This window comes from Venturia canescens, chromosome 5 (genome assembly GCF_019457755.1).
Source record: "Venturia canescens isolate UGA chromosome 5, ASM1945775v1, whole genome shotgun sequence".
Taxonomy (NCBI): domain Eukaryota; kingdom Metazoa; phylum Arthropoda; class Insecta; order Hymenoptera; family Ichneumonidae; genus Venturia; species Venturia canescens.
In genome coordinates, this window is record NC_057425.1 from 2,443,660 (window position 1) to 2,458,610 (window position 14,951).

Genomic DNA, 14,951 nt, shown 5'->3' on the forward strand with positions numbered 1-14,951 from the left:
GATAACCCGTGTGTGGTCTGTACGTGAGCGTGGGCGTGTGTGCGTGTGCGTGGACAGGCAGCACGCCGACACTCGCGCAGTGGTGGAAGTTGCTCTCGATGGTGGGGGAGTTAAAGGACCAAGAACACGGCCGAGAGGAGCCTTTTCTTCGTGCATGGTAGGGGAATCATCTCTCTTCGAGTTGGTGGGGGATCGAGACGGCAAAACTTTTGTCCATTCACCGCGTGCTTTCCCCCTCTCCAGCGGCCAAGGAAACTAATTGGGAATGCGAGAGAACGCCGTGTTCTCCTCGGATATCTGTCGGTTTCCGCGCTCACAACGCATTCGACTCTCGCTCAGGAAACATCGAGCCAAGCCGCTCCACGCGGGCCTGCCGCTCTTTCTCTCTTTCACTCTCTTCTTTCCGAACGTTCCTTCCCAGGGGGATTTCCAATCTGCGCATCAACTCGCACAAGAACAATGTAAATTACTATTTTTTATGACCCCGTTGCTCTTCGCCTTTTTTCTGGAGATATTCACCACTCGCGGGATCCTTTCTAGTCACTGATTATTCATCGCAAGCTACCGGAGGTAATGAGTTCGTCGCAGACTCGCTGGTTCTTCCTCCCGGTGGAAAGTATACGGACCGATGAAATTCCGATTTCTCCGATTCCTTTGTTCCAACGCATTGAAAACGCCCCGTGCCGATGCGCGCTTTTACCTCACGTCGCGGGCTACCAATCGTTCCCTGGTACGATTACCGATTTTCTAACACGCGCGCAAACTTATTTGCTCGGGTTTCACAAGCCTCCGGCTAACTTCGAGCAGGATTTATTACGATTCTCTTATTTCATTTATTTCTCATCGTTTTTCCAAGAAATCGTCGATTCCGCGGTATGTCGCGAGCTATTTATAGAACTGTGTTAAACGTTTTGGCTGGAGCGGTGAAACTCGCACGTTTCTTCGTACGCGCATCGCCGCGATTCCTTTTTCACACCATTTTCATATTGATTATTTATCGGGAAAAACCGTATTTCGTGCGTTCCCACAATCAATGAGTCACGGAAAAATGTATCCCATCAATGACGAGACCGATATTTCGTGTGTTTTGTTTCCGAGGTTCAATAAAATCGAGCAACTTTAACAGCACCGATTCCTAAACGGCCCCTAATCTTTTTCAATCTGTGAACACTCTCTCGCAGCTCTCTCGCCTCGGGCGCGTTCGATACCGCGATAAGAGAAAACACAATATAAAATGTGAAGCTCTGGCTATATATAGATTGGAAAATATCATAAATGGCGTTGACTCGAGGAGAGTATAAAGATGGCGCTGGTGAACGATCGACTTTTACGGTTTCGGTGTACACGTCAATTGCGCAACAAAATGACTCTTTTTTTCTCTCTAATACGGTTGAATCATTATCGGAGTGGGACGACGCCGAGGAGCTCGCGGTATTACGAGACCGCGATACGACAAGTGTCATTTTCTTCGAGAGTGTCTTTGCCCTCCGGAGTATGAATCAGTTAATTACGAAGAAAGATTGAAAGTGGAGAGAGAGAGAGAGAGAGAGAGAGAGAGAGAGAGAGAGAGAGTCGATGAAAAACAGCGAGGGCTCTTGACCTCGTTGAATAGTCATCGGGTTCGAGAAGTAAATCCCTCAAAGATCAGGATAAAGCGATGCTCGTCACCTCGTAGTAAGGATCGAAGTTTAGCGTACTCGAGAATTTGACAGGAGGAGAGAGAAACATCGGCAATGGTGTGTAGTGGAACACGGCAAGCCACAAAGTTGCTCGACAACCTGTCGCCCCTCTCGCTTCTGCCCTTATTCGCGCTCACTCTCACTCTCTGTCTCTCGGAAAGCCCGAGAGGTACACGCGAGCACCCCCAAATCGCCTAACTATTCGCCAAACACCCGAAGTACCGCACTGGGGGAAACTTTGACCCATGGAACTCGCAAAGCCGGCTATATATACGCCTTTTCGCCGCTCTTCCCATCACCGTTTCTCCTCCTTTCTCGCTTCCGCGCGTGGACCGGCCGAGAGAAAGGGAGACAGTTCGCATATCGTGCGGGGACCCAAAGTCGGAGATAAGCGATCGAAGATCTGACCAACAACCAGCAATTACAGGCAAACCACCGGCGATCGTAGCGTTGACCTTGGCTAAACACCCTAATTACCGATCCTCAATTGCTCTACCAGCAAACGCGAAGTAAAAAGAGGAGAAAACGTTTTTTCCTCTTTTTACTAAATCGAAAGAAGATACAACTTAAGAACTAAAAAATTTGATGCTCCTAAGCACGATTATGTTGGAGTTTTGATGCGATTTTGAAGAGCTCGTGTCCCGGATTATCGCCGATCTGTTGGCTAATCTTATTGTCCGGATAAACGAAGAAAAGTGAGAGCGTGCCAATGATAATCGCTCCGCACATTATTGGCTTGTTTATATTCCAAGGCTCATCTAACGGTAATAATATGAGAAATGCTTGCGTTAATCTGTATACAGAATCGGTGAATAATTTCACCCGCTCGAGTATCTAATTTAAGTTTGTTAATGCAAAATATAACGAGACTCTCGAATGCCTGAGGTAATCGGAAAACGATTTTTACTCTCGGTATCGGAGCATGCGTTGTAACTAGCGCGAGGTAAGTCATTTACTCGACTCGTTTTCGTTCCTAATCCGGTTTCGATGGTATTATACTCGTAGGAAAATCACCTCGCTCGCGTCTCCCGCTCTCGTCATATCATATCGGCAGCGAGAAAAGGAGCAGAGACCGGGATTGAGGAGATATAGATAGCGGCGCGAAGAGAGTACGCGCGGGACATGAAATCTCCGGGCTTATTCCCAATTTATATGCCATAATTACCCGAACGATATCCAAGGCCTGTCAATTAAGATCATACGTATCTCGAATTCCTCGCGTTTAGAGGCGGACGAGGAAGAATCGTCGGGGAAAACCGATCGAGTGCAATCCACGTCTCTGGATTGCAAGTGATTTCGAATTTAAAACGCGCGCGGCTTAACCGCGTCAAGTACATCGAATTCATGTACCGAAACGACCAAGACAGATCGAGAGGAGCGAGCGAGTGAAATTGCGGCAAAGATCATTAGTTGAATAATTGATGTAACGCCCGCGTGTACGTATCCGATGCCGCAGAGCCGGCCCGTCCTCTCGAACGCGCCCCAACACATTTTCCAAACACTTTACGTACACGGAAATTAAGACGAATTTTCGATCGAAAACCTCCTTCGTTCTCTCGTGTTTTCCATATTTCGAAGATGCTCTGATACTCGAATGAAATCTTATTATTCGTCGTTACGAAGACGAGCACGAGATAGCGGATTGATAAGCCAATCACGAAGTTACTCTTTTACAACGCTCACGTCAAAATTTATTCCCTTTTCGTATCTGCGCCTTCGAGAAGCCTCCCCATACGCCACTACCAACGAATCGAATATTTTTTATTAATGACGAACGTTAACGGAAACTCTTGACGAGTGTTGGAAAAATATTTTTTTATGACGAAAACTCAATTCGTAGCAGAGGACTCATTGAAACTGCTTGGCTCGCTCTCTCATCCATTGAATTAATTCATCCAAAGAATTAAAACGCTTCTTTTCTAGTTCGATTTCCAGTCGAAAAATATATATGTCTCACACCGATCCAATGACACTTTCGCACTTCTACTTCCACCGAATCTCCTCAACGTCAAAACGTGGATTCTCGTTTTCTGGATATTTGGAAAAACGACACGACTTTCTGACACACTTTTTTGCCAAGTGGGTTCGCGGCCGTCAAAAAAACACGATTTTCCACTGCTGGAGCTAGGGTAACATCGATACGCAAGTGGGCAGTGAAAAACTTACCTGTTGCCAGAACTGGACGAGGATGTAAAAGCGTTCCTTCTTAAAGAGCCATTCCATGGATTGCATGGCCTGTAGATCGAGGGAATTGGCCTCCGCTGAGGCCTGCATGCTTGCTAGGGCAGCGGCCGAATTGAGGGAGGTCAGTAATGGAGACTGCTGTAGGGCCGCTGTCACCGTACTGTTACTACCGGCTACGAGATTAGCGTGATAAACGGCGAGGGTGGTAGATGCGCTCGTATGATCATCCTTACCACCGGTAGAAGCCAATAATTGGGCCCCGATCGGCGCTGAAGGCCCCTGGAGCCCGAGTGACGAAGCCACTTTGACGGATTCGAGGATTACCTCGACGTAACGAAAAACCAAATCACCAAGCCCACTGCGTTTATCCTCTCACTGTCTTGCCGTGCCACTTTAGCGATCTTGTAAGATCGAACGCACTCAGAAATATCAGTCACACGTGCACTCTCGGAATACCACCAATAACAAACAATATCGTTTCGAATTTTGGATCACCATTAAATTCGAGAGTATCTTTCAGCCGAGTTTTCCTCGAGGGGGACTGAGCGCGCTTCTCTTTCCTCCGAGTTCCGAGAGAAGCGGGAGATGGCCACAAAAACTACAAACTACGACACTGGCCGTCGCCGCTTGTCACTTGGATCTCGGAGATCCAACTCCGACAGTTTTCTCACGGCTCGTAATCGTCATTGAAACGTCCCCGCCTGCTCGCCAGTCTCGTTATTTCAACGACCTTATTTCGGGGAATCGACTTTCTCCCTTTTTTTATTTATTCCCTCAAACACTCTCAACTTTTTTACTCCGTTTGTGCACAAATCCACCTTTCCGCGGCTCGTGTACTTCCACTCGGCTCTGCAAACGTTTTCCCCAAACGTCCCTTTTCTCCGCACACACATACACACACACACACACACACACACTTGCACTCGCTCCTCTCCACGTTCGCACTTTGCGTACGTTCGCGCGCGAACGCGCGCGCGCCTCTCTCCCTCGCCCTCAGTCGAGACGATCAACGCGCTGTGGACGGTGACGGGACCGGCGGCGTGTCATCGCCTTCGAGTATTCTTCGTCGCCGATTTTTCCTTCGATCAATTATCCAAAAAACCGAAATTCATTAATGATCCTGAAGACACACGCGCACTGGGACGTTGGCGAACGATATTCAACGCCGCTGTTATCTCAGGGCCACCGTTCCTTTCCCCTCACTCGACGGGGATCCTTTTCACCCCGTTTTCGCAATGTTCACCACCGATATTCCGCGCGCACCCTTCCAACACATCCAGCACACGTTCATCGACACTCCTCATGCATTGAGCTTCCGGCGTTTGATCCGACCCGGACATTCGTCGACGTGGATTCGATTGACCGAAACGTCGAACAGTTCGTGTCGTCGAAATATAAAGCGTCGATAAACTTGACGCTCGTTGACATGGAGACTCGTTGATCCAAAGGGGATTGGAAAAACAGCACGAACGCGGAATATCACTTTTCAATGAAATCCACGATTCTATCAAAGTTTTGCCCACAGCCACAAGTTTTTCTTCTCCGTTCCGAGCGAACAAGTTCACGCGATCGATTCATCGGACGGTTTGAGATCCGATGCGATGACTGCGATGATCCCCCTCGAAGTATCCTCAGGTCCGGTCGAGGTACGGGATCGATGGATCGAGCAAAAGTTTTGTATCTCGAGAAATTTGGTCCCCCGCACAGACACGTTGTTGCCGCCGATGTTGTTGTTGTTGTTGTTGTTGTTGTTGTTGTCGTCGTCGTCGCTCAGATCGATGCGGGTACTCTCCTCACGGAGGGATCGATACGAGTATTTCGATCGAGTCACGAGTAACGAGGTCAATTATCCAATCGAGGAGTCAATGATAACGTTGATAATAATGATAATAAAAAAAGGAAAACAGTGATGTTGAGGCTGCGTGTATCCGTGCCGGATCTCGAAGAGAAGAGAGACCCGTCCTACCAGGCTCCGAACCTGAAACTAAGAGCTACGGAACGTTGGATGCATCGCTTGGAGGAGGCGCAAGAGAGGAGAGTGGGGGCAGCGGGCGTTGCTCCAGCTCGCTGGTGGGGGCTGTACATAAGGGAGTTTGACCAATGAGGCGGCACCCGCGGTCCCCCACCATCGCTATCGAGGAACGCCCGTTACCGTGAAAACGAGATATTCGGGGAGGTGGGATCGCGCGGAGAAGGGAGAGTGGACGCGGCGCGTGACGATCGACGGGATGGAAGGAGAACGTTACCACAGCCCTTGGTACGCGAGTAGGGGAAACGCCGAAGAAATCGGAGGCTGGCGAGGTGGTCCCTCGACCGAGGCCAGAGATCTCGTATTATTTTCCGACGACTCTCCCCCTCGGCCTCCTCCGGCGGCGTCTCCGCAACACGCTCCTACTTCTTCGGCGTGTCCCCACCTTCGACGACAACCAAAGCTGCCACCCTTTTTCCAACCCCCGTCTTCCTATACCAATCGCTACTTTTTATTCCTCGAAGCCCTTCCGACCATTCTCGACCCCTGCCACATCGACTTCCTCTTCTCTATCGAATCGCCCCTACCCCCGTTCTCTGCGGTCGCTCTCGCGGGGTGCCCCCCGTTACAGCTACGCTATTGTCGGCCCGTGGCGCCCCCTCGCAGCTCTCTTTCCTTTTCTCAATCCTTCCCTCTGCCCATCTCCCGTACCGACCACCCCGCGATACGCAGAGCCGCGACGGAAGACGCTCCGGACCAGCGCGATCCCCGCGCAACCCTCCCAACTACCCTGCACACGTATCAATGACGACCTCCCACGTCCGAGTTTCCTCATCTACTCAATATCGTCGTTAACGCCGCCTCAAAAGCCGAATCGATTTATCTATTCTTCGCGTTAACGTTTTTCCAATTGCACTTTAGTTGAGAACGCATTTATTTCTTTGAGAGCAACACACTCCCCGAGAATCCCGGTGCTTCTGAACAGAATCAATTCGATGCTACGATCCAACCTCGCGAGTTACGATTCCCGAGGTCGAGGAAGGTCACACTTTTGACGGTTCAGCGAATAAAAATAGTAGCGATTGGCTAATTTATCTCGTTTTCACAATTCCCTCGGTCTATGACACTGAAGTTTCCAACGAATAGAACGAAAAAATGATTTTTCATTCGCCGCAATTATTTATTTCACGAATCTTTGGCGCAGCTTGGAAAACTACGAATTGCGAATTCGGCGGGGAACAAGATTGGTGGAGATTCACCGAAATTATTCGAGAGTTTTTAGATCGTTTCGGTTGGACTCGAACGTTGCAAACTTCAGCGTCATCCTCAGTCTCATATCTCGCACCTTGTGTAATTCTCATAACTTAAATTTAAATTATAACTGATAAGCAGAGCTATTGTTCACGGATTGCCCATTTGCCCTCGATCTTTTTCTCTCCCAGCTTTCGTTTGTCACAGTTTTCAGAAGTTTGCAGAATTCGAGAGCCCAATTTATCGGAAAATTTCAAACTTTTCTAAAACTTCGTCAAAGACTTTGTTCGCCGCGTGCATTTTCTTTTCCCCGTTGCTTCTTTCGACTGTATTTTAAAATCAATCGTCGTTGATGAGAGATCCGAGCAAACGAGAGTCGAAGGACGAGAGTGTGCTCGGAAATCGAGACGGGGAGAGGCGAGAACGTTTGTCGAAGTTTACGTCGTCGCGAGAGGTGCGTGAACCGCGGTGTGTCGGTGCGCGTGTATATTTACGTCGACAAAGTTTGCTTGGTGCAGCGAGTCTCGCTAGGGCAGCGTCAGCGTTACACCCTTCGCCATAAATAAAAAAATAGGCTAAGAGTACACGCGTGCGGATAATAGCTCGGTGAAAGGGTTAGTCCGATGGCGCGGTGTAGAGACGATCCCGCCCCTGCCCCTTCGCTCGGAGGGGCGAGTTGTCTCACACATTACGAGTGCTCTGTACTTATTTGCGCGTTCAAACAAACTCGAACGGGAGAAACTGTCGAGAGTCAGTGAAAGGGATGAGGCGAAAATCAATTTCTCAAGATGTCGATGAGGCTCCGAGCCCCGCCGAAGAACAGAATTCGACTCTGCGATCTTTTCTTTTCTCCTTAGAAAAAATGTTCTATGAGCTCGCATAAAAAGACTGATTCTATGAAAATCCGTGGATAAACAGCGGCCGCTGATGCACTCAGGAATTCATCCCCTTGACAGGACTGTCCCATCCCTTCTTCTCAAGCCCTCCCCTTTCCTTCGAGTGCGAATCACTCGACAACAGGAGAGCTCGAGTCCGCGAGAGAGTTTTCAACGAATATAATTATTCCAAGTTGCGCACCCCTTGGAGTGCTTTGCCGCCGCGAAATTTCAAACACACTTATCGAGAGTCGTCGTCGTCGTCGTCATCGTGGGGGGTGTCGGAGGCAACCTTTTTTCAACCGGGTCATGCGCTTTCCTCGAGGACTTTTTATCGTGATTGACAAAAAGTGCACGATAACGCACTTCTCCATCGTTTTATTATAATCGAGGGTAAATTTAATGCGGAAACAATTACAATCGCATTGCGCGCGTTGTTCGATCCCCTCGAGGCGATTCAACTCGGTTAAATTATCGCTGATGAAAGCTCCTTGGGTGAGTTCGACAATAATCGTCGGCACCACGAGTGCGAATTATTTTCTCGTGATACACGCAGCCTGGACCAAAAGTCTCGGGGAGACTTCGTCGACTGGTTCTGTCAACACGCGGATACGAGCGAGAGCGAAAGAGACGGAGAGCACCGTTTCGCCGGTACGTTACTATCAAACGGTTGCAAACTCGTGGGTTTACGCAGACGGAAAAGAGAGGGAGAGAGAAGGCGAGAGACAGGATTAGTGTGTCGTCGCTCGGACACCCGCCAGAGAGAGCTTGATATGTATATGAGCTTCCGTTAATAGACTTCACGTCCTAGGTGTCTAATCGCGTGTGACGAAATTAATACGAAAACAAAAAAACAATCTGCATTCTCTTGATTGCTCATTTTTTATTTTTTTTTCGGGAATAATAAAAATTTGGAATCTGACTATTTCAGTAAAACTCGCACGTAATTTTGGAGGATTTTGGAGTGGATTCGATCACGGGAATGTGGAGAAAAATTTCCAGGTTTTCCGTAACAGTCTTTCGACCGTTTTCTCAACTCGTTTTTATTTTCTTTCGTTTCAGCTCGTTGGGCCACGATGTTTTCTAATGTCGATGAATTCCCCGTGTGACGAAAGCCAATTCGGATCTAGAGCTGGTGAAAAGTATCGTAATTATCTCCGGAAGACACGTTCACGCTGAAGTATTCAGTGTGCAATTATACTTATGAGATGGCTGTGCTCGGTAAGAAACGCTTTTCGTGTTTGCGACTCGTTCGAAAGCAACGAATGTTTAATATACAAATATTTTTGTGTTTACTCGTTTAATTAAACTCGCCAGCGTCGAATTTTCTTTCCGGAACAAGAATCACGGTTATTCCAGAACGCTTGGAACGACGTGAAAAACACCGAGGATTTTCCATCACCGAATTTCGGCCAATATTCATTTCCCATATTTTCATTAACTCCTTCCAGCCTCAAACTCACTCCTCCAAATAATTTGAAACCAAGCGAAAAATCACGTAAGAAACTTCGTGACAAAGCGCGAATTGAGCCTACGAAAGTTTCCAAGAATATTGATCATCGCTAACGAGACGAATGACGTTTAATAAGACTTCGAAGAAATTTATTGAATTTTTCTCCAACGTCACTCGCTTCAACCGCTTCGTCTCGTCTCCATTAAAAAATCGCCGTACACACGATAAAGTTCGAAAAGCTCTCTCCCGAGGTGTCGCGAATACGCTCGCTATCATAAGCCGCCCCTATTTAATTTCTTACATCCCGTAAAGGAATTTAGCTAGTGACAGCAACGAGAATCGTTTTCGCCCTGGTCACACGCTACTCAATAGCACAGAATGCGTGATAAAGTCTCTTTTTCTTCCTTTCTCTCTCTCCCGCTCCTCGGCTCTCTCGGATGGCAAGTTAGAAGGGAACTTTGTGTTTCGTACGCGAGACTTTGAGCGTTCCATCTCTCTCCGACACTCGGAATGAGCAAACAAAACTAAGCATTCGTATATCTGTCTCTGTCTCTTCCTCGCGATTGTAACAATATCTCGGGGCGGACACGAATGATGCGCTGCTCGTCCGAGGACTTGCAAGTTCAAGAGCCTCGCTCAGGGACGTCTCTTTACAAACGTGATAGACTTACACACACACACACACACACGTACGTACATATTTATGTTACAAATTATGTATATATCTATCCACGTATAAAGACATGTGGACTAACACGGTCACGTTTTTTTCTCTTTTATTTATCTCTTTATATCTATCCGACTTCTTCTCTTTCTTCGTAAGCGAATTTTTACACCGGATAAGATAGAGAATGCCCGCAGAGGAAACACGAAGATCGGTCCATCGGGCTTGCAATCATACCGTGGAGCGAAGCCCCGAGAAAGATGCTGATCTTTCTCGTACCTTATCGCTTCGAATTTTCAACTTATTTATTCCTCTTTTCAATCCCCCCTCACTCATCCTGCATTGTTTTTTGTGATGGCGGAAAGTGCGTGAGAACGAAAATCACGCGAGGCCCATCACTCGGATTCTATTTTTTCAAGGGAAAAGTCCGTTTGTCGATTGTTTCGATTTTGCCGAACGTTTGCGACTCGGCACGCGCGACTCAAAATCGCGGAAAATAAATTCCGAGTGTTTGTCGAATTTTTTACGCTCGAACTGTCGCGTAGTACGTCTGAACTTGCCCGACTGACCGGCTTACGTTTTCATGAGTTTGCATATTCTAATTTGAAAAAAACAAATAAAATTATTTCGCGGTGACTAAAAATGTTTGGAGTCGAGAAAAATTTAATTACACGAAATAATTCTTTCTGTTTAAAATTTTTTTTTCCTCTTTCTCGCGTTCATTATATTTTGTGCCATTGGGCCCGAAGTATCGAACCTTCCTTTAGCTTCGATACGATCGAACTACGCAATTCTTGACTCTTTTGAGGGGAGGGAAAAATATAGGAACGAAATGAAACGAAACACTTGTCCAGTTATTCTAACGTCTCTCGCTGACACCGGTTTGTAAATTCGTGCCTTTGGATTGTCGCGTAACTTGGCCAAATCGCTCGTAATTCTCGCCACAAACGAAGCAACTTTGAAACAACGTTAAACTGAACGCTCGCGTATGTGTGTCACGGATTCCGGAAATACTTTTGATCGAGTACGTGCAGACTTCGTGTCCATTTATCTCGCGAATGAAATAGCAAAACTAGTGGGAATAATGTTGGTGGATTCGGGAGTGTCGAATAAAGAATATTCATTCGATCCCTTCAGCTTGTCTTTTTTTCGTAACCATTCGCTACATTTCCGACGGTTAACGAATCTCCAGAATCTTCATATTTCCTAATCCTCGATCCTTCCTAAAACGTTTTTTCCTCTCTTCATAATTTTCTTCACCCCCGACTCTCTGACGTTCACGAAAACTTGATCCGCGGAGCAATGAAATCGTAACTCCTACATGACGAAACGTTTCATCGTTTTTACTCTCGGCAATGAGATCCGAGAGGAGAATTAACATTCGCAATGAAAACTCGATAATCGTCGCACATTTTCGAAAGGCCTCGAAGAGAAAAAGATCGAGACTAATGAAAGATCCTAAGAAACAAAGTTTCACGGAGACTCGAGAAGGCCAATTTTGGCAGGTAATTCTTCAAAATAAACACTCAATTGCGAACACATAGCTCCGCTAATCGTCCATCCCCCAACGTATATAGCATACATAGAATACACATATATACGTACGTTTCACAAGCGAATATATGCAAGTGTCTCAGCGGACTCTTTCCAACAAACATACATAGTACGATTATAGGTCACTGACACCAACTTTTCACCCACAAAATAAAAATAATAACACGCGCGCACTTGTCAAGGTGTCGTGTGTGGAAGCGTTTTTGTGTTGGGCTCGTTAAAATGAATAAATTGCGGTGAAAGAGCCACGTTGTCGATGGAACAAATAACGACGACGAGAACACTATTTTCTATGGATCCTAAAACCGTTCTATTACGATACGAATATTTTTATTTATTTTCAATATTTCAATTGATTTATCAGTACGCTTATATATACGCGTGTATATATAATGATATAAAGAATTTGTTTATTTATATGTACGTATGTTTACGTAAGTTCAATCGTAACGTTTGATGTTGTACGATAATCTACGTTCTCTTTAAATCACGATGACGCGGCGCATGAAATGCGTGCGCGTCGCTCGCTCCGATCCTTCTAGGCCTGTGTTCTGGCCAAGACTAACTCGAGCGCTCGTACTCCGCAGCCCTCGGCGGCGCGCGCTCTCTCGGTCATCCCTCGCGATACGCCAAAACCCAAGGCATATCCGCCGAAGCACACAGCCAGCAGCGAGCCTGCCGTGTGTGCAGACGCCACACGCACTTTTTAACCCCCGTAAAATTATTGTCAGCTCAACTAATTATCGGCGCTGTCGCGGGATAAATCAATCGTTTAAATTGATCGCTTTTCCAACTTTTTTGCTAGTTTGGTTAAAAGTCCCGGGAATCAGCGGGAAGATCGAGGGTTCGGACGGATTGCGAATTCGCGGTGACGGAAGGGCAGAAAAAATCGGTTCGCAAACGCCGATTCTTCAGTTTTTTTATCAATGTTTCAACTGCGAAATGGATCGCTTGAAATCGTTCCTTCGGTAAAGTATGAGAATCGTTCTTGCCGGGATGAAAGTCGTGTCAAAATTTATTCGGCTAGAGAGGCGTTTCGCCGCCGTAGAGTGGCGCCGTCTCGCGGTGAAACTACGCTTGAAACTCTCGATGCTGTGGAACGCGGGGGTGATCTCTCACGCTTTCTCTCTCTCTCTCTCTCTCTCTCCCTCTCGGTCGCACCCTCATCCCCACCACCGCGACCAACCACTCGGCAGATCCGAAGGCACTTTCCCTCTCTCTTTCTCGCTCTTTATCGCCCTCCAACAATTTCTCTCTCAATTCCTATCCCCCGACACTGTCGCCTGCTCGCTTTTCCTCCTTTCTCAGTGAACGAAGCCCCGGTGGGGGAGGCGATCCTAAACCCTATCGGGGATGCTGCAACCCCCACCCGTATTTATCGGAAGTATCGGTGACTTCAACGGCCTGATCGGAAAGAAGGGTACACTTTATCATCGGACTACTGCGTACGCTCCGTATTTACGTGAGTTCAATTTTCTTCGTTTCTCTACCGCCAGTTCTCAGCTTTGTCATTAGATTTTTTCATTTTTTCGTTTTTTCAGTCACGGAAAAATGCTCATTTATCATTATTAAAAAACGCAGTTTACAAAATCGTCGAATTATTCAAATGGCTTTTTATTTATATTTTAGCTATTTTTCTTTTTTTCTTTTTTTTTTTTTTTTCTTCGAAATTTACCGAAAATATCATTTTTCATTATTTGGCAAAAATGTCTTTGCGCACAGTCGCGGAACGTTGGGAGAATCATTCGGAGGAGATGAAATTTGACGATTTGTTGGAAGAGTGAGAAAGAAAAAGTGCATTTTTTCGATTTGAAAAATATGAGCGATTACGTGAAAACAAATTTCATGGAAAGTCGCTGCAACGTTTAACGAAACTCTATCGATTTCCGGAGCCTCGTAAAACTGCGAGTTTACCCGAAAGCGTTTCACAGCGATGGCGATTTTGAATTGAAGAGGAAACAGAGTTGGAACAGAAAAAAGTATTGAAAATAATGGAGCATGAAAAGGAAAATGATAATGAATCTTATGCGAGATCGAATTTCCCATGGTGCCGAGGCCGAGTGGGGGAAGGGTTGAATAAAGGTACGTTCTGAGTGGTGGAAGCTCGAGGTAAGGCTTGAAAAATGTCATGATGGATGAGCATTTGATCGGGAATAAAAATTCATGAAGAGGGACAGAAAGCAGGGAGGTATTTTGAGGGGAGATTCATCGGAGTATCGAAGTGTGGGATAAATAAAGTTTTTGAAAAACGTAAGTATAGGCATAGATATTTGAATAGGAAAGTAGCCGGGGGATCTTTTTGCCGGGAGTATCGTGGGAGTCAAACCTCAGGAAGCGAAGAGGTGGGCGAGAGATTCGAGAATGCCGCTGCTGGAGCAGCGGATGAGAACGAAAGAGAGGGAGAGAGAGAGAGAGAGAGAGAGCGAGAGAGCGGCGCGCGCCAAGTGGAAGGGGTTTGGCGAGAGCATGCGCCAGCAAGGGGTGAACTTGGGCGCAGGTTTGACCCTCTGTTTTCCCCACTTCCAGCATACTCTACAATTCCCGCTATATACGCATGGTGTCTCCCTTCCTCGTCGATGCTCCCCCAACGGCCTTCCGCGATTTATTTTACATTTCGAAACTTTCCAAAGTGAGTCCAATAAATAAATCATTTCTCCAATTTTTTTCTCTTTCACTTTGTTCAAGGTGAGTGTGCAGCTCGGACGTGAAAAACGTGCGCGATACCGTGCGATTTTCAACGGGCCTCAATTCGAGCCACAATCGTCATTTTGATCGCGATAAAAAATGTAAAAAAATCCTCGTTTCTCGGTAAAAACGATCGTTCCTTACCGATTTTATGGACGTGTGAAACCGGATGCACAAAAATGTGTTTATTTTTTTCCAAGACGATCGCGGGCTTTCTTATCTTCGTGTGACACCTGTCACCGTCGCGCGGCTCTTACCGCTCAGTCGATAAGACTTCGCTTCTTCCAAACCTCCTCCGCTCAGATCTATCTCGCGCCTCGCGTTCAGCGAGAGCAGACTGCGCGGGCGAGGGAGCGAAAGAGAGAAATAGCGATGCCGCGGCATGACGAAAGCGAGGGAGCGAAGATGAGGAGACGGGAATGCAAACGGCGCGGGACTTCCGGTTTCCTGAGATTTTCCGACCAAGTACCGACTTCCTGCCGCTGTTGCTGCTTTTACCGCTGGCATAGGGAAACAGAGCGATTGCGCAGGGTAAATACCAAAGGGAGAGAGACGCGAATGGTGAAACAGACTCGAATAAAAGTGTATTATCCCAGCAGCTTTTCTCCCCGTCGAGAGAAAGCTCATTTCTGATGTG

The 14,951-nt window shown here is 46.9% G+C and overlaps 1 protein-coding gene across 6 annotated transcripts in view; it reads right to left on the bottom strand.

The window, feature by feature from the left end:
* The window catches only part of cut (homeobox protein, cut), a 128,398-nt gene extending 116,226 nt beyond the window's left edge, over positions 1 to 12,172 (bottom strand). For 5 of the 6 annotated variants that reach the window (XM_043418850.1, XM_043418846.1, XM_043418848.1 and 2 more), the window contains exons 1-2: positions 11,681 to 12,172; positions 3,846 to 5,854 (exon numbers count right to left, since the gene is read on the bottom strand). In XM_043418850.1, the coding sequence (XP_043274785.1) occupies positions 3,846 to 3,953 (108 nt within the window). In that variant the 5' untranslated portion in view covers positions 3,954 to 5,854; positions 11,681 to 12,172. The remainder of the gene's footprint in view (positions 1 to 3,845; positions 5,855 to 11,680) is intronic. The other variant, XM_043418845.1, reaches the window with a different exon arrangement.
* Positions 12,173 to 14,951: the final 2,779 nt, after the last annotated feature.